This window comes from Labrus bergylta, chromosome 1 (assembly GCF_963930695.1).
Source record: "Labrus bergylta chromosome 1, fLabBer1.1, whole genome shotgun sequence".
Classification (NCBI taxonomy): domain Eukaryota; kingdom Metazoa; phylum Chordata; class Actinopteri; order Labriformes; family Labridae; genus Labrus; species Labrus bergylta.
Genome location: NC_089195.1, coordinates 18,588,821 through 18,609,507, shown reverse-complemented (window position 1 = coordinate 18,609,507; position 20,687 = coordinate 18,588,821). Strand labels below are relative to the sequence as shown.

The 20,687-nt window shown below is 39.9% G+C and overlaps 1 protein-coding gene across 1 annotated transcript; it reads right to left on the bottom strand.

The window, feature by feature from the left end:
* Positions 1-1,781: 1,781 nt before the first annotated feature.
* On the bottom strand, positions 1,782-19,178 carry LOC109991565 (platelet-derived growth factor subunit A). Its single transcript, XM_020643891.3, has 6 exons — positions 18,422-19,178; positions 18,025-18,121; positions 13,410-13,517; positions 11,289-11,482; positions 6,480-6,606; positions 1,782-5,817 (listed from the first exon to the last, which is right to left on the bottom strand). Exons 1-6 carry the CDS (start codon positions 18,482-18,484, stop codon positions 5,807-5,809), a joined length of 600 nt encoding a protein of 199 aa, XP_020499547.1. The 5' UTR covers positions 18,485-19,178; the 3' UTR covers positions 1,782-5,806.
* Between the last annotated feature and the right edge of the window lie 1,509 nt (positions 19,179-20,687).

Sequence of the window (20,687 nt, the reverse complement as noted above, 5' to 3'; positions counted from 1 at the left end):
AGTATCTAAAAACTAACCATACATTTGTAGAGAGAAACACCACTGTATAAAGCAGGTCTTTCTGGGGTCTCATTTGAGAACACCACTATCTTTTCAGACTTTCATTTTAAGCTTCCTTTCAACTTTGTGTCTCCGACTCACCATAATTCCCAAGATTATCATCTCTTGAGCCTTGCTGGGTTCATAAATTGACCTCATTCCTGCATGCAACCTCTTGCTAATCCTCTTGTTACAGCAGCAAATGGATTTCATGTTTCTGGTACTGTTTTATTGAGGTGTGGTTTTGGCTTTGCTTTACCCAAGAATATAAAGAAGCTTGTTTTTAATATGTCACCTAAACAGGGGCAAACAAACAAGCACATTTTTTAACTCTCTCTTTACTTTTTACTTTTTTGTATTGTTTTTGGAGGCTGGTAGCAGAACTCAGGGATTATTCAAAAATCTGTTTTCTTTCTTGTGTGGTAGAAGTTACAGAAAATGCTTGCTTGCATAAATCTCCTACATATGAAAGGAGTCAGAAGCTGTAATCATCTACAGTCACAAATAAATATCAAAACAATATCTTTCACGAGGTTGCTTTTGCTCTCCTCCGGTATCACAATGGCTCTTAATGGCTTTGTAGTAGATGAGAACACAGCCACAGAGGGATTAAAAAGAGGAAGCATGCTACACTGACATAAAAATAACTATGACAGAGAGACTTTGCTCACAGACACATGTGACATCGAGCTTAATCTCCACACATAGCCGCTCTCCTGTAAAAAAAAGATTAAAGGAAGTCACAGCCCTCGAGAGCCAAGATATTAAATCTAACCTAATGTCGTTTTATGTGACTGAGTGCCATTATATGAGTTGGGTTTGACACAGACATGGACCCACCCTCATAACAATCCCTCTTTCAATGGATCCATCCAAAAGCCCTTTGCTCCTCTCAAGCTTATTCCTCCTCTCTGTTTTTATTTCCCTGTTCAGCCACACTGCTGCTTCTCTCTCTCTTTGTGCCTCTACAAACACTCAGCAGCAGGCCTTTCTGCTCGGCAAGGCTAAAGACAAAGGTTGAGCTGCAGGAGATGGAGACGACTCTGAGGAGGAGGAGTATGGAGGGGTTTACTTTGTTGAGTGATTTGGAGTGGTCAACAGCAGGATGGCTTTTAATGTTGTGTTTGGATTCGAGAGGCTAATGACTTTAAAAAGCTGTGCTGAAGTCAGACAGTGAGTAGCAGAGCAGGAGGTGTTGTTTGGAGATGAAGGCTGTTGGAAGTTATGTTTGATAGTGATCAGGCAGCTGTTTCCCCTGAGGCCGCAGTGGGACTGAGACCTGCAGCAGCATAATCTGCTTGATGCTTCATGTAGGAACAAACACGAGAGAAGGCAGGCTGTTATGGAAAAAGAGTGCTGGGGAAGTCACAGTCTAATGTTTCCAAGATGAAGATATACAAAACTGTCAAAGCAACAGAGTCGGACAGTTTTCGCCTTTATATTAGGTATACATGCCTTTGGAAGTTCCACAGTTAACAGTCCTAAAATGGATATTTAAAAAAATTAGTAAATTAGGGGATACCATACCGCCCACTCATTCTCAGCAATTCACATTCACTGGAATGATGAGAAAAAAATCTAACCTCAACACAGGATCCAGCACCAAAACATCAGTCTTAAATGCCCAGCAGTAAATCTTCATCCAGTGACGCCAAACCTCAGCACTGTGGGTCCCTGCTGCATCCAGCGGTGGGAAGGAGCCTCATGCTTGGAGGAGGATGTATTTATCTGGTAAAACAAGTGTTCATACAGCAGCTCTGTGTGACACATGTACAGGTAAAAAAACGATATCAGGGAAGAGAATAGTGTAAAAAAGGCAGTCATTAAAACAAGAGAGAGGAAGGACAGGAGACCATTCATTTTTTTTTTTTTTTTTTACAGTAAAGTCATAGAGGACTAAATACTGACCTTAAATTTAAACACTAAATGCTGTCCATTCATGTTGTCAACAGCCAATAAGATGAAGATTCCTCCCAGACCACATTTACACAAAGTCTTTGTCCCAGTTTTTGGAGGCTCAGCATTTCAGAACTATGTGGTCATGTTGACATATCTCCACAGTGAAATGTGACATCTCTTGAGGCTTGCACACATCATCAGAGCGTCACCAAAAGAGCAATGGACTAAAAGCTTCAATATGAATGGAAAATAGCTTTTCCTACAGATCGACTTATTGGCTAATCTAGCTGGAAAAGGAACACTTCTATAATGCATGTCAGATATTTATTGCAGATCAAAGTTAGGAAAATATATGATGGCCATCCAAAGTCATACATAATCATTCCGGGTATTCATCATTTTTGTGTGTGGGATGATTCAATTAGAAAGTGATTTGGATTAGAGGTTCATAGCAGCAATGAAACCTGGAGGTGTTTATGCAGAAAATCCAGCAGAACCAGAGTCAGATCAACTTTGTGCTTCTTAATGGCTAAAGTGTAGGAATAAGGATGTTTGGTAATCTGATCTGAGATCAGAAAAGCTGAACAGAGTCCAACTTCCATCTGCTTATATCAGGTTGTACTTGACCTGTGGAGCATTCAGCATTTTAGCTAGCATGTTGTTAATCTGCTTAACTGAGCTCTAGAGGGATGGAGTTTTTCCTCTATGTTTCACACACAAAAAACCTCTTTCATCCTTTATCACACACAAAGGCACACTTTCACTGTCAGTCTGTTTAACACAGACACACAATCTCCCATGTGCTCTATCCTGAGTGTTTTCATTTCCTCCCTCTCACCTTTCAGACCCTGTTATAAAGTCTTATCCCCATCTGTCTCTCCTTCCTCTGTTTCCCCTCTACAACACACACAAATACTTTTAAGTTCTTCATATCCACAACATTTTTTATGCACACGTTTAAATGCTTAAATGTTTAATGCTTCATGCACAGTGTCTCCTTTGTGCTGCTCAAACAGAAACACTCAATTATGAACTTTCAGTATTTACACCGACTACCCACTCTGGTTAAAGTGTTGGCCAATGTCTACACACAGTTCACATCAGCGCTTCTAAGAGGAATATGCCAGAAAAGTGAGTTACGTGAAGAGAAGTCAAGCCTCGTTTAATTCACCCGACTGTCTGTCTCGTCTGCTTTCCACCACCATGCGCAACAAACATTTGTTTTGTCCTCTGTTTCTAGTGAATGCAGTCAGCTGTTGAACTGTGTCCTAATAAGGGTTTAACGTCTCAAACATAAAGAGCTCTTTGAGGGTACAAGAACTGCGGTGTAATTGTCGAGACAGCAAGTTCGCATGATGCCAGAAGGAGCTGGGTCACTCTGGTGGGTACATGTTTGGCTGCATGGCTTCAGGTTTGGACGAGAGAGGAAAAAACATCAGAAGTTGACCAAAGAGATTTACCATACAGTCTTCTCTTCATTTTGCTAATTGGCTACTTTTCACAAACCAAAGTACTTGTTACATAAGAAATAGTTGACTGCAGCAGACTGATTGCTGAGTAAGGCTAGGGGATTCATTTGAAAGCTCTGGATTTAAGCTGTGGTAGCAAACACTGAGTATGAAATATTTGATAACAGAACTGCCTAGAAGAAGGAGTCTCGCTTCTCAAACTAGTTGCATTTGTTCAGCGTATTGTACAGTTCAATATTGATCCTTTTTGGACATCAGAGAATTAAATGAAGCTGGACTTTTAGAAAGTGCTTATTGGTGAATAATGCTTTATACTCATTTGTTGAATGTCCCTGGTATGTAGAAATTCCCCCCAAAAAAGTTCATAGTAACATTGTCAGAACACATTAATCAAACACAAATCTCATTGCCCATTTTCTTGCATATAAGGAAGTTTCACATGTGAGATCAAGTTTCACATACACGTGTCAACCACTTAGGAATCCACTTCTTAAGAGTTCTCTGAGTTCTTGCAACAAAAAAAAAACAACCTAATCTTTAAGTTGTTATATATGACTTCCCTTTTGAAAAGTTGTCAACAGCCAGCATATCAGAATGACTAATGTTACTTTTCCTTTCAGGTAAAGGTAAAGTAACATTAGTCATTCCAATATGCTGGCTGAAGAAAATATTTTCATGATTACTCTCACTTTTAAGGAAGGCTATTTTGATTTATTTCAGTGTTTGCTGGAAGTTGTAGTAAAGACAATGCAGGTTTTCTTTTCTTTCTGGCAACACCTTTCCAGTGCTCATCTTTGTCAAGTACTGATTGGTTTGTTGCCTCTGACATACTCAAGCCGTTGTTTGTTTGTAAATGTATGCATGGTCTGGGTGGACTGCGGAAAAGAATTGCCCTCTGGGATAAATAAAGTGTCGGTCTTCCAACATTCCTTGGTGTGCATAAAAGAGTCCTCAGCCATGTAGCAGTTCTGACTGTATTTAACCACACCTGTGCATTGAGCTTAAGGCTAACATCAGAATTGTATCAAGCTTACAGTGTTAGTGCTGACATGATGATGATGATAGAGCTAGTTTTAAGCATCTTTTTTGCCTTTTCTTTTGAGCACTAAAAACAAAGTGCAGCTGAGGCTGTTAGGGATGGTTTTTTTTGCTCATTTGAACTTTTGTCCTGATGATAGAACTCAATAAATGGGTTGAATGAATGATACATGCGTGTCTATTTCGTGAGAAGTGATTAAGAAAGAAAGACAGAGAAAGAGAGAGAGAGAGAGAGAGAGAGAGAGAGATGTGTGAACAGCTGACGGATGTGTGGTGTTTTGACATGAGGTCACCTTCCCCTCCACATCGTCCAGCATGTGCGAGTCATGAGATGAAGTCACCTCTGAGATCAGTTGCCTATCTTGGGTGAACTGCAATTTCCTCGGCTCCCGTTTGGAATAACATTTTCTCTGTGACACACACACACACACACACACACACACACACACACACACACACACACACATACACTCACACACACACACATCTCTTCTCTCCACTAACAGGGTTTTATGTTTGTCTGTGTAAATCTCAGTTACAAATTCACAGGGGTTTTAGCTTCAGTATTATGATCCTCCAGATAATCTCTCTCGCTCCTTCTCTCTCTCTCTCACACCACCCACTCACCCCCACACACACACACACACACACACACACACAGAAGCCTGTACTCTTTCTCTTTCAAATTAAGACATATCACCTCTTTCTCTAAGGCTTTTTTTCTGATCACCACTCTCATCTTTTTGTTTTTTTTACATAAATAGTTTATTAGTATCACTAACATGTCAGGAGGATATTTCCTTCCTTTTTTATGCAGATAACATAGCAGAAGTAGAAACAGACAGTCATAAAAAATGATGGGTTACAAAAATGAAGAAGATATATGTGCATGTGTGAGTGAGTGTTGGTCTGAGGAAGAGTAAATCTTGGAGTAAAAAAAAAAATCTAATCCCAGTCATGGTTTCTAGTAAGGATTCCACACAGTTATTAATCTGAGTCACTGAGCCGTTTATCCAACGACACAAGATGCAGATAATAAGTCCTTTGATATCCCAGAATGCACCCCATGTCCTCCAGTGTTCTGCATTATCAGCATATGTACTGGTAACTTTGTTTCTCTCCGTTTTTTTTTTTTTTAATAAACTTCTCGAAGCACAAAAGAGGTCCATGGCAGTCAGTGATCCTCCATTTAATCTCCCAAACATCACAGGGTAAAATATACTCCCATCAAACGTTGCACAGTCACTGGGTGGCAGAAGTTGTAATGGAGATGTTAAGAGGCTAAAGGTGCTCCGTCTTTTTTTCCGATTCTGGTCATCCTCCTCCTTCTGTCCTCCGCTCTCCCATCTGCCGGTCTCTCTTCACCTAATGCCTGTTGAGAGAGAGAAGAGTCGAGTGATGAAGTGGAAACAATACCTTCAATATATTTCCTTTTTCACACCCTACACTTACTTTCTTGAACTGTTACATGCATAAAATACAAATTTCTGCTGACCTGCAGCTTTTCCCTTTGTGTCTTTTTTTTTATAAGCCTCAAATAATAAAGTTATAAATTGATGGTTTTTGTATACTTGATGTAGCCTATATGTAAAAACAAACTTATTTGAAACGCATGTTTTAGCCACCAGACTGACTTGCATCATTAGCCCTCAAATAGTTGTTCCCAAGACACATCAAAATTAAATTTAAGAAATAATCACATTTGTTTTCCATGCTGCACAGGCATAGTAAGTCAGGAGTCTTTGGATAAATGTGTCGAGTATGTGTGCCTGTAGGCGAGTATGTGTGTGTCTGTGTGTGTGTGTGTGTGGGGGGGGGGGGGGGATGGTGTTACCCTGAGGGATGACTAATTCAAGAGGAAAGGAAATAACACAATAAATAGCTCAGATCTCTTATCAGCTCTATTGGTGTCAACAAACACTTGGAGACAGGAGATTCACATGATAAATGAGTTAATGAGTTACACACACACACACACACACACACACACACACACACACACACACACACACACACACACAGCTGTAAAATCACCATTGTCTGTGTTTGAGTTTGGGTTGATGTGCCGTTTGTTGGTGCACATGCACTCTAGGTGATCCTCCAGCTTCACCTGCACCTCCCTCAGCTTGGGACGCCGTCGCACGTACTCTACCTTCGCCACCTGTAGAGAAAGACAGAGAGTGAAAGTCACATGAAGGATTTTACCAATATATGATTCACTCTGCTTATGCTTCATTGTTTGAATTGACATTTTTCTAAACATTAACCAGTCAAAGGTTGGCAACATCAGGCTGGTGAAGCTCTGAATTTCCTTTACTCACAGGAGTTTTCTTTTTTTTTAATCAATCAGAATTTCAAACGAAAGAGCAAACCTAGTGGAAGTGATTAAGTGAAGAAATGGGTAAATTAAAAAATCAAAACAGATGACAACACCTGATTACTTTTTTAATCATCTCTACAGTCCTACATCACCATGGTTTGTGTTGTCTGCCACTTGCACAGTCTTCCTGTTTTTAAACAAAAAGAGAAATAACTAGCTGATGATGTTTTTTTTTAATGTGCATTACTAACAGTTTTCATGAGGTGATGTACATCTGTTAAATTTCTGGGCCCTTTTCACCTTATTTGGATAGGACACCTGAAGAGAGACAGGAAACACTGGGAGAAGAGAGACTGTAATGACGTGAAGCAAAGGGCCGTGGAGGTCGGATTCAAACCCACAACCGCCACGCGAGGGCTAAAGCCTCTGTACGCAGGGGGCTGCAGGACATAACAGCTATGCTATCCAGTACCCCCTTTTCTGTTAAATTTTTTGCTGAATTGGAAGACCTTTTTTTATTTTTGTTTTGTATTGTTTTTATAAATCACCCTAACTTTAAGTTGTGTGAGAGAACAGACAGCTAGACAGGCTCACAGTGAAAAAAGGAGGCTGGCCTAATCAATCCTTACTAAACAATCAATTACAGATTTGAACTTCCAAAAAGTGGTTGTTGGCATACAGGGATATTTGAAATAATCTCTCTGCTTAAAAGTGTAACATTACATGAAAATACAGCAGTTTCAAGTTTCTTATTCAGAAATGGCAGCCATTATTTGAATGTAGCTGTGTAAACGAGCAGATGAGTCTGCTCTTGTTTGGATAAATTGAACATTAAATCTGCCAAGAAAATCCATTTCACAGACCCTAAGTGAAGCATTATGTGTTTTGTGTAAACACACATTGCACTTGCTTGGATGTCATAGAATGGAAACAGCAACAGGTTTATCTCAGTCCACACACTCACAGATAGAAATCCATGAATATAAGTATCATCATGGTTTCTGTAAACTGTGACACACACGTTGCTCACGCTAACAACCCAGACTTTGAGCCATGTCTGACTGCACAAGTCCCTCTGCTTCAAGTCTGAACAAACTCAGGGCAGCCAAGCACAAACTTTAACAAACCGCAACCCGGGAGGTTCAACTCAGGTGAGTAGCCAAGCTGCTAAAGCAACAATGGGCTATGAGCTTTCAGGATGACAGGGCCAAAAGAAGACACTCTCAGAGGGCTGCTTGTGTCAGTACTGGTTAAATACTGGATAAGTCTTACTGGAGTCTCATGTTGTTGCCTGGTAACTTTTGCCTGATTTTTGTTCAAAATAATAGAGATACAAGATGTTGAATAATACATTTCAATCATAAAATTCTGATTCTGTTCATTTTTAAAGGGCCATAGAAGCTCTTTCAGAATTTTTTTTAACAAATGTAATCTGTAGCTTCTTGTTGTCTTGCACTGCATGAATCCGACCCCCGAAATGACCTAACGACAGTCCATTACGACTTTTTTCAGCCGTTCCAGTTTTCCCTCATACTTGAACAATACCAAGAGATACTTGAACTCCTTCATTTGAAGTAATGAGTTTCAAATGTGAGGTGATAATAGTTGTTTTTTTTTCCTGAAGAGCAGAACAGTTCCTGGTTTGTGCTGACCCTCATCCCTCACTCCAACACATGAGGTAGGAAATCAAAACTCGCCGACCAAGTTGAAGCAGGAAAGAAAACTATGTCAAAAGATGCCAACAGTGCTGAAGAGAAGGATCTCTCAGACGCAGCAGTCGAAGCTCAGCCCGCCATGAGAGCTAGGCGAGGGGCAAAGGTCGTCAACGTAACCTCGGATGAAGCTGAGTCCACAAGCAAGGATGAGAGTGTTCAAGCTGAGACTCAGACAAAAACCCGCAGAGGAAGATCAGCGAAGAAATAAAAGCCTTTGTTCATAGTACAAAAAGTACTGACATGACCGCAGCAAGGTTAAGATGCTAATGCTAATGGTATCTTTATATCTCTCTTCATGTCTCACACATGGACACAGCACTTAAACCTTAGCGCTGCCATTTCCCCTACGGCTGTGTGTGAATACATCTTGCACTTGAGAGCGTTTACCCTCTGAATGCTGGATCTCAGCACATGTGAGTGACTTTATTTTTGATTTCCTCTGCGAGCAGACGAGGGACGAGTCCTTTCATCTCAGATTGGATGTATCAGCAGGCCAAAGCACAGCGAATCAAAGTCTCTTTTTCTTCTTCAACCTTTCACTTCTCAACCTCTGGCTACACACACAAATATATCTATTCCTAATGTCCTGTCTTTTACTCTTCTTAATACCCTATTTAATTGTTGTGGCTATTGTCTTATTTTCCTCTTTGCATTATTAGGATTTTGTTGCGTCAACACCTGAAAATATTGATGGAAATCATTGGTCCATATGTGAAATTAAAGGTGGGGTGTTGATATTTTGAACTCAACAGCCAAACTAATACTCTGCTCCCCTTAGCATTCCTTTAATAGCTCCACCTCCTAAATACATTGAGGGGCATTGCAAGGTAAGACTTACACCATGTCCTAACAAACAGTATGACATTTGGTGATTTGTATTGACGAGCAAGGGGAAACTGAAATTCACAAAGTAAAGAAGTAAATATTTAACGCATGTGGTGTGGACAGCAAGCGTCGATACAACACGATATCTAACGGTCATGTGCTGTTAGGACACCTTTTGTAAATAACTTAACAGCAGTATTATACAATCTGAAGTGTCCAATTGCCAAAGGTAGTACCAATTAAAGATGCTTTGACACATGCACAAAACCCCTGAAAGCTTTCTGAAGTTTTCAGTGTGAGCTGTGTGACTGTAAACAGCCACATTTTTCACTTAACCGATGTTTCCAGCCAGACCCCGAGTACATTTTCAGTGTGAAGTCAGGGTGAGCTGATGTGAGATCTCACGAGGAAATATTCTGGAAAATTCACCGCGAGACAGCAGAAAAGTGTGGTCCTGCAACGGAAGTACAACAATAGACGGCAAGCAAGTTACCGGTCGTGTAGTCTGTGCAGATATGAAAATGCTTCTTGTGTGAGCAACCAGCTCAGGAAGATTATAGGAGCAGCCTGTTTGAAATTTTCCAGAAATTTTCAGGAGTGCATTGACAAAACAGCTTAAAAGGTAGAGTTGGATATTTGACCCAGCATACACTATTTTTTATATTCTTGTAAATCTTGTAAGCTTTCCAGAATTTCCAACCCTGCCCTTAAGAGGAAGCCATTTTTATGGCTGTTAGACAAAGAGGAGGATGACAAGAAATTGTCAATGAATTGTTTCGGAATCACAGAGCTACAGCTGCGTACAAACACAGGATGTTTCTGAACCCACAAACAATACGGAAAACTAGCAGACTGTAATTATATATTCAACACATAAACCTGCCCATATTAGCACAATGAATATCCAAGTCTGTGTATCGTGTACGTCATTTTTGGCCTCCTAGTGGCCAGATATATATTAATAGAATGCAGTAAAGTAGTGTAGGTTCATGGGAGTTGTAGTACCTCATGGTTTTTTTAAATATATTTTTAGGCACATTTTTGCCTTGATTGGAGAGCTGGAGACAGGAAAAGTTGGAAGGAGAGAGTTTTGACTGACACACACACCTTGGGTCAGTTCCCAGTTGGCAGATTGTGACTGTGAACCAATCGGTTTTACTGAGTCTTATTTCCAGCTCTGGCAGAAATCAAAAGGAAGCTATTATGTTCTTAAAGGAACTCACTGCCAGACTTTCAATCCAACACACAAACACACACACACACACACACACACACACACACACACACACACACACACACACACACACACACACACACACACACACACACACACACACACACACACACACACACACACACACACACACACACACACACACACACCAACTCATACATCTGGCACACAATGGTCAAGCAAGCGAGAGTAACAGTCTTTGGCAGGTTTGTAGGGAATATCTCCAGTAAATAGTGGTTGTGTGGTTGTATGTTTATATTCTCTGGGCCTTCAATAGCTTTTTTGTGTGTGTTTAGGTCTGTGGCACTAAAAGACAATTACCTAAGGCGTTTCATTAATGTTTATAGAGATCTTGTTGGTGTTTACAGGGAGTATGCCAACATGTTGAAAAAGGGAGAATAAAAGTGATGCCTCTTCTACAGCCTCCTTTTCTTTTTTTCTTTTTTTAGGGTTTTGATGCCTACATGACAACTATATCTCTGTATTAGTTTATTTCAAAATCTTATCGGTGGTCAGGTTTATTCTTTATCCCAGGCTTTCAAATAAAACAAAAATAATAATACAATAAAATTGCTGGTTAAACTTAAGTTTGTATGATACAAATTTCAAAACAATTGCAAGAACCTGGTCACAATGCATAACTCATCAGCCATATTTCTTTCTAACGGTTCTTAAGAAAAAAAAAGTTCATCAAATGTTCATGCCTTAATCCAGAAACGATCCCAGTAGAAATAAGTTTTGTTCCTTACCTTGACTGTGCGGTGATACTTTCGGGCCGCCTGGCATCTCATGTTGCTGGTGTTGCAGCAGCCCGTGCAGCGTTTCACCTCCACACAGGGCGGCCAGATTATGAAGTTGGCTGAGGTGGAATCCACCTGACTTCTGGGGATCTCATAGATCGCTGTCCGTACTTTACACGATGCAGGTAAGGCCTCTTCCACCACTGTGCAGGGAACAAAAAGGTCAGCGGTTACAAAAAGTTGGCTGGAAAGAGCACTTTGACCCAAACATGTACTTATAGACTTTTAATGGCGAGTTAGGTTGGATTGAAAGTATATATTGATAGACAAGACCAATGTTTTTTAAAGTTGGGTCCCAACTCCCAGGGGGTCACCAGGGAGCGCTAGGGGAATAGCGGAAACTTGGAAACTAAATTTAAACTAAAAACATTATTTGTAACAAAACATTTGAATATTTCTTGTTTGATGTTATTTATCGCTGCATAGTGAAATCTAAGTGTTCTTTTTCTATAAGAATCTTTCAACTAAAAAAAATAACACATCAAAAGAGATTTTCACAAAATGAATAATGTAGGAGCCTCATTGCTTATCATGTTAAATGTATGGGTCATTAAATCTGGGAGGAGGAGGGGCTTGTGGACTTCATTGGGCTTAGAGTGGAGCCACACAGTCTTTTGACCTCTCTCCTTATCTCTCTCTTTTTGTATAGTTTTGGACTAACTTGTATCTGTTGTAACCTGTAGATGTTCTTGTTAATTTCTGTTTAAGTAAACGTTTAAACTTTGATTGTGCGGTCCTGTGGATTTTTTGGATGAAAATTACATAAGAAAGGAGTTTTGGGAGCGTCAAGCTACGGCTTTATTCAGTGGATACCTACAAATAACAAGGGATAAAAAAGATATGTTTACTGTTAATATCACTGTTGATTATTGTTATAATGAAATTATTAAAAACTAAAAAGACGTTGAAATAAATGGATAAGAAGATTATAAAATGATATTGAAAAAAAGGCAATTTGTAAGAAGTTGTAGCTTCTTAATCCCGCCCCCCCCCCCCTTCTACTAATAATGAATATTTGAAGTGGGAATGCTGCATGTTGATATGCTGAGAGACTAAACACACGCTATGGCAGATAATAGTAGATAATCAGTGCTAATAATATTACATAATCATTTTTTCCTTCAAAAAAATCCTGGGGGAGAATCCCCAAGACCCCCCTCCTGAGGTCTGGGCTGTGCCCTCAAAGGCCAAATGATGTCCAAATGATGTCTTTGCACATTACAGTAAACTCAGATCTAATCTTCAGGTCTCTGCTGAATTCCTGTTTTGCATTTCATCATCCCAATATATGAATTATACTAGCAGATAAAACTGCTAATCTAACATTACTGAGAATTGTTTCTTTAATTTTCTCCAAAATGGCTAGAGCCGGCCCTGTATCCAGTATTTCTGTGCTCACACAGCTGTGACACATAGAGAAAAAGCAAGAGAGAGAGAGAGAGAGAGAGAGAGAGAGAGAGAGAGAGAGAGAGAGAGAGAGAGAGAGAGAGAGAGAGAGAAAGAGATGGAGGGCGACAGTTTTCTCCTGATAAACAACTATAAATGAAGCGAAGGCAGAGTCAGATAACATGAGTCCCCCACCCGAAGTTAAACTATCTTAATTGAAAACAGCAACTTTTTCTTCTGAAGTCGTGCCCTAATGTCTCGTGGGCAGCTGTGGTTGAGTGGTAGAGTTGGTCATCTCTCAACTGGAAGGTCAATGCCATTGTGCAAGACACTTAACCCCAAATTAATCACGCTGCTGCGTCAGCGCCGTGTGAATGTGTGTGAGTGGATAAGTTAATACTGATGGACACTTTACATAGCACCCTCTGGTGACCTCGCTGCATTACAAAAGGCACTTTGAGTAATCAGAAGACTAGAATAACATTATACAAGCTCAGGTCCATTAACCATTTACCAACATATATCAAAACAAGTTTTGGCCTCGTCAAAAGCCAATTTTCAACAGGTTTAATTATTAATATTAATCAAAACATTTAGCTAAGTGTTACTCTTTTGGAGACCTTGAATGTGTGTACGCATGTTTGTGTGTGTGTGTGTGTGGTTGTGTGTGTGTGTGTGTGTTACCTGTGCTCCTCCTGTTCCTGGTGTGTGTGCGTGCTCTTTTCAAATCAGGGAAGCTGTGAGAAAAGTCCTTGTGGTAGCTATGTTTGGTCTCCTGGATCACCTCGTTCTCTGGATCAAGACAAAACAGCACGTGTGCATTGAGACGTCACATGCTTTCATTGTAGAAAAACAAAACACTATTCATAAATATTCCCAGACTCCTGTCAAACACACAGACATACTAACTTCTTTGAAAGTGAGCACAGTTAAGAGCTTCTTTTCATGGGAGCATAGATGTTTTAGAAAAAAAAAAAGAAAAGTGGCCTATTTTCTCATCATGCTTGATTACTTCTTGTTTACGTTGAAATTCTGGCTTCAAAATATGTAACCAAAATCCCCTAAAATCCACAGAGAAGAAAGAAAGACAAGAGAAAATAAAACACTGTTAGAAATCAAACAATATCCATAAAATGCCATTAAAGCTACCACTTCATTTTAAGGATACTTTAATACAGAGTTTAAATGAGGGCAAATTAGGAAATATCTGGTTATCAAGACATCTAGAAGAATGACCGACTGACCCATAACAGGATGTTTACGTGCAGCAGTAAGTTGTTTATTACTGACATCTCTTTCTCTCCTGATCAGAGGGCACGGCTTAACCAGGTTATTCTAACTTAGTTTTGATGTTTATATCTGTCAGTAGGTCGACGGGTTCACTGCATAGAAGTGCAGCCAGTGAAAAACACAGCCAGTGAGTGAATATATCAGTCACGTTTTAAATCTGATTCACCAGGAGTTCACTCTGAGGTCACTTGTGGGTTGTCAGAACGGAGAGATCTGGGGAATTAGATTATTGTCCGTCCAGAAACTTGAAACACTTCTTGAAATAACATATGTATTGGTTCACAAACCAAACTGAATTTCTGTCTGAATGAGATAAGTATTGATGTGAGTCTTGTGCAGTTTTTGTTTCCCCTTTTGTGTTTATGTTTAAAAGAATTTTAGTTATCTTGTTTTAATCACCTTAGTTTTCTAACCACATTAAAAGGCTCTTGAAGAATCAACATGGCCTTCATATACAAGGCAAGATCTTTCCAACCATGGTGGTCAAACACTTACATTTTGTTCGGCCCCTTTTACACTCGTGCACAAAGTTCTCTACAGTGTCTGTTTTAAGGTACCATTTTTGTGTCGTTAAAATGTGAAGTCAGACATGTCAATATTAGGTACTCGGAGCAATTGTTCAAGTCATACAGCACGTGGGAAGTGTGGTGCATTTGTATTTGTACCCTTGTTTTGTTTTGTAATTTTATATGTGTAAGAACGTTCACCATCAATATTGACTTTTAATTATCATTCTGCACCATTATGTTTTCTTCAACCTAACCATGAACTGTTAAGCCCCGTTTCCACCAAGCAGTCCAGGTGGTTCAGTACAGTTTTGTGTGGTTTGGTACAATAAAACCTGATCTTGCTCGAGTTTCCACAGCCAACCATACCCTTACTTGGTAAAGGGGGTGTAAACTGTATGGCAAGAGCTGCGTCAGCTACATAATAGCGTGACATCAAAGCATGCGCAACACCAATAAATCCAACAAAGAAGAAGAACGCAAGACAGTAAATTGGGCAACAATGGAGGACGTCCAGCATCATCCGTGGAGCAGATGTTAGTCGCAAATATTTTTAAAATGACTCTCGATCTCACAAGATATTTAAATATGGCACGCTGTTTTTGTCCTTTATTACCACTGGCAATGGGGAAGTGATGATTCTTTTGACCAATCAACAGACTGCATTGTGTCTAGCTCCACCCTTTAATATCTGATTGGTACGCTTGGCACCCCAACAAAAGGTTAGCAAAAAAATAAGAAGGTACGTATTGGTTATTTCTGTACCTTTCCCAATTTATAACAATGGAAACACTAATAAATGTGTACAGAACCAAACCAAACCGGACTGATATCGGGCAGGACTGGATCACTCACTCACAGGGCTTAAATGTCACTGGTACAAAGAGCTTCTGTTTTTTTTTTTTACAATGGTTACCAATTTCTATAAAGGCTTTCTGGGACAAAGGGTGGAAAACATTTGATAGAAACTTCAAACCTTCTTCACTTTCTCACCACCATACAGTTGGCCAAAAGGTTGAGTGGATGTGAAGGTCATATTTAAAATAAATTGTTGGATTTTTTTTAATTATATTTAATATATTGGAAAGTGGGGGAGGGAAATATATATCTGGCCAGCAAAAAAGACCTTGTATCTTATTGCATCAAAATCATGTAAATGTGTATATCCTAGAGATGCTTCCATTCTGTTTTTTGACTGAATTTTCTAAAATAAATTGAAATGAAATAAATGAATACATTTTGAATTAAGTCTATTTTTGCTTATTCCATTTTATTTTAAGTGATGATTTGAAATTTAACAAGAGAAGAGTTACTGTACCTCCAGGTTTTTAAACTGAGCCTTTGTGTCTTTGTGTGCAGATAATGAAATGCAAGAAAGGTCAATCGAGCAAATTCAACATATCAAACATTTCAACACTTAGCACTGCCAAACCACTGAATATCAAGAGACAAAGTCAGCCCATAAATATGAAGCTGCATTTGTGTCTGTCATTTGTGTACTTCTATGTGTGTCTATGTGTGTTTGTTGAAGAGAAGGGGGAAAAGAGGAGATTCCCGGAAATCAGCATCAATGATAACTCAGCAGGATTGTTTGATTCTAAATAACAAACCTCACAAATCTCTGGGTTTGTGTGTGTGCAAGCAGTCACACACACAAACACACACGCCTGCCTTTATACACAATGCTACTTCTTGTGCGTCTTAAACACAACAGAGTCCACCTTCTCTCTTTCTCTCTGTGTCTCTTCGCCCTGACATGCAGGAATTTCAGCATGAATTATACATAGCAACACAGCAGCCTTCCAGCGGGCCCGGCTCTCAAACCAATAATGGGCGGCATGACAAGAGCATAATGAAGTGAGCCACTTGACCCCCACCAAGCCAGGGAGCCATCACACTCGACATTTGCATTTCAATGATGCCAGGATTAATAGTGGCACTGCTCGGAGCTGTGGACGTTAAAAAATGAATCAACTATTTTTCAAGGCCAACGAGAAGTTCAGAGCAGAGGGAAGTTTGTGTGGCAGGAATTTAGAGTCTGACTTGGGGCATAAATGCAATGAAGTCTTTTTAATGCCACAGTTATTTCCTCCTGTCTCACCTCAATGATTAAGGCTGCCCGCCCCCCTCCCCCAGACTTAGATTCCCTACTAATACTGTTGAATGTTTGGCAGGAAGCAGCGAATTGATTGAATGTAGAGTACATCAATGATGAGACGTTTACCAACTCCAAATAGTTTCATTTGTTTTTGAGGTTTTCTTAAATCTTCAGGTAATGAAAAGGTTTTGGGTTTCTCTTAATGTTTTTTCTGAAAAGTTTCGACCAAAAAAAGTTTTAGTTTTGTTGGAAACAAGAAAACAGTCCAAGAGGAGAGAACAAGGTGTAACAACATAGCCGAAGTGCCTGCCGGCTGTCATTAGACAACAATGTAGCTTTTCTTTAATCCCTATACACGAGTTGCTTGAGTGCAGTTAACAGTCCAGTCATGGATGTTGTCTTTAACCTCTTCTCTTAACATCTCCAGTGAAAGTTTAAAAGCTTAGGTTAGTATTGCAAATATGCAAACTCCAAGGAATACAGCAGCAGACGTTTGGCGACAGAAGAAAAACCAAGGCCAATAGCCTTAAAGGATTAAAATTGCACTACTATAATTTCGTTGAGCTGCAAGGAAATGGCACGAAAATGTAATTTCATGAAGAAGTCCAGGTTTTCTGATTTTTAAGGCCTTCATATGAGTCAAACTCACCAGAACACTAAATCAGTTTCCATGATGTGCAACTGAAATGACCCTGCTCACATGATGTGAAATCGTAATTTATGGACTTGATAGCGCTTCTCAAGAGCCAGAACAAACCACATATGACTGATTTTACATTAGTGCGTTGTATGTCACATGACCAGTAAACACAGTGAAAACATATTGAAATTGGTGGATTGCCCTTTAAAACAAGCATTTCTTTGCAAAGCAACAGCTTATTTCTAGTTAACTACTGATAAGCATACTTTTAACTCTGTCTCACAGTTCATGGAGGGTGTGAAGCGCAAGACTTCCTGCTTGTCTCATAGCAACATCCAGTGAGGCATTCCAGTAATGAGACAAGAGGACAGCATCCTCTTACTGTGCATTGAACCAGATACAACTAATGCTTCATTCAGAGTCTTTCAAGGCACAGACAGGGAGGGAACAGCAGCCCAGACAGGCCCACATAAGCTTCTATTCGCTGTTATTTGTCAGCACTAACTTTGTGATAAATCAGTATGACATTCATTTATTTTTTGTTAATAAATTGCAAGAATAAAACACAATAGGGCCTACTGTTTCTAAAATGTGAAGTTAACATACACTTAATGCTGAACAGCTTACAAGTTCTGTTTGTTTTCATTGTCGTGCTCCTACCCACAAATGTAATATAATAAGATAGTTTTTTTTTCGAGAAATAACCTCATTTTCACTAATCCCGTTTGCGGGCATGTGAGCGTTGTATCATATGAAGTGCTTTACCTACGGAGTCTATCTCTAGCAGCCGCTGGAGGTCGCTGATGCTGCGTATCTCGCTACGGGAGAGTCGCTCCAGCAGCTCCCGGGGGAGTGGAGACTCCTGTAGAAATAAAGTCAGTCTATGAGTCGTTTTATAAGACATGAAGAACCGTGTGTGTGTAAAATGCAGAAAAACAAAAAACAAGTATTTCCGATTTACAAAGTCAGAGATTCGAACTTTGTCGCATTCATTATAAAAAAGGTTTGTCTATCTGCGCCCCAAGAAAGACGTTTGTGCGTAATTACAGAGTTAAATTAAAATATTGCATGTTGCTGCTGCATGCAAAGAGAATTACTGTTGCAGTAATTCTCTTTGCATGCAGCAGCAACATCAACCACAGCGCACTGCCATGCAGCTTACCTCAGCAGCGGTGCGTAACAGGCAGAGACAGCCGGCGAGGAGGTGGTACACGGCAGCTCTCATCTCCTCTCAGATCCGCTGCATTGGCACCAGGGCGAGGCGGAGGTCCACTGCAGGAGCCGGGCTGTCGCTCCCTCTTCTCGGGAGCCCACAAACATCCCTCGGTAAAACTCTGGTCACCACAAAGATTTCGATAAAAGACCGTGCTGTGTGCGTCAAGTATACAGGATGAGGTTCAAACTGACGAGCCAAGCTTTTTACTACTCCTGCTGCGAGTGAAAGTCACTTGATGGATTTCCAAAATAACCAGTGGTCAGAGTAAGAGCAGTCGGAATTACAAAGAAAAGTTCATCAAACAATCAAAACGAATGAAGAACATGTCGATGTCCTGCAGCTCGTTTAGGCATCAGAGGAACAGGTGTCCAAATAAAAGCAGGAAAACCTTTCTTTCATCATTCACACGCCCCACAATATCCATCATTTTGTTCTTATTATAATCCCGTCAGAGTCCCGTTGGTTCGTCCTGCAGCTGTTGGGTATCTTGCTACTCTTTGGCTGGTTTATCGTTGATCTTTAAAATGTTAACTTCCAGCAATAATCAGATCTGTCCTGGGTTCATTGATGAAATAGCATCAATGTATGAAAGAAGGCAAAAAAAAATAAAAAAAATAAAACAACTCTCCGCTTGCAAGCCCATTGGGTGTCAGTTTCTGTGATCTCCTGGGTGAATGAAGTCGGGATGCTTTCGGTCACAGGATATAGCTGTGCGCGCACCCGTGCCACTAAACTTGGAGCGCGCACGGCTATATCCACTGTGGCGAATTGTAGGAGGTCTAACCACAGCAAAGAATCATTTATGTGTGAGAATCACTAAAATGAGTCACTTTTATCACATCTTAAATAAAAAACTTCACTCAGCTTTTACTGGAGAGAGAAGCCTAAAATTAACTGAGACAAATTTAGCTTTGTTTTCCTCTGTATAGCAAAACTGTAACTGGGATTATGTCATAGATAATAATGAGGGTAAACTTTGATTTTTAACTTATAGCCACACTTTGATGAATGTATAGGGCTAATATGTATCCAATAAATAATTGGTCCCAATTCTCTTATCATCATCATCATCTTCCCTTTACTGTTTGTCTGTGTGTGCATTGTGTGTGTACAGTATATGAGTGAGTGAGTTGGACAGATCAGTGGCTAAATGAGTGATTAATTGCTTTGTGACAAAAAGCTCCTTAATGAGAGTCCAGATCACAGACTGAGAGGGCACCAATACTTACTCTTGTTGCCTTGTGGTTGTTTAATTAGCAAAGTTAAGAGGATGATCCATACTGGACTTTGACATTAAGGTGCATACATTGCGTTTCATTAACAGACATTTTACTCTACCTCTTAGCCCAACTATCAAAATAGATGTGTTATGAAAAAGAAATTCACCCTCAGAACGTTTTTTTTGTTTTGTTTTTTACCAAAAAACTGAACCAGGCTGTCAACATGATTATTTCTGCTGTAATTTTGTTCTTATAATTCTATTTAGCAGTAATTTTATATCATTAACTAAGGCTGAAGTACAACTGAACAGGCCCTCCAACCTCTGCGCATGTCAGGATGTGGTGCAGCAGCAGAGCGTGTGCGGCAGCTTCAGCGTCTTCATCAGGCGGAGAACAATCCGACAGGTTATAAATTGTTATTTGTTTTGGACACACTGAATGTCTCACAACGCTTCCTGTGTCTTTCCATTATTTGACACTATGAGGAAAATTGCATTATTGGCATGTAGATATGTGTAGAGGGTGACTTCAATCAAACATGTTAAGTATGACTCAGTTTGGACCCAGTGGTTTTGAGTTACAGCAGAGTCCTGTTCCATGGCGAGACATCAGTTTTGGAGAGCAGCCATGGCCACCTTGAATTGTACACATGCTTTTGATAACTTTTTCCCCCTTGAGGTCTTTTCCATACCCTGCACAAAGTTTCAAGTGGATAACCCATATAGAAGGAGGCTTGCACTGGAAATGGCCAAAAATAACCCTGTCTTGACCTTTAATGAAAATGGTGGACTCCCTGTTCAGTTCACCATATTGTTTCCAAGAGGGCTTTTTTTTTAGTAGACATATAAAATGGGTCACTGTCTCACTGGGCTCATGTGTGCCACGTTTCATGGCTGTATAAGGATTCTAAGCTACTCAAAACAACAACTTCCTGTTTCATTACAAGCAATGTGTGACCATGGAGCATTCGACGTAGACCTTTGAGCTTGACC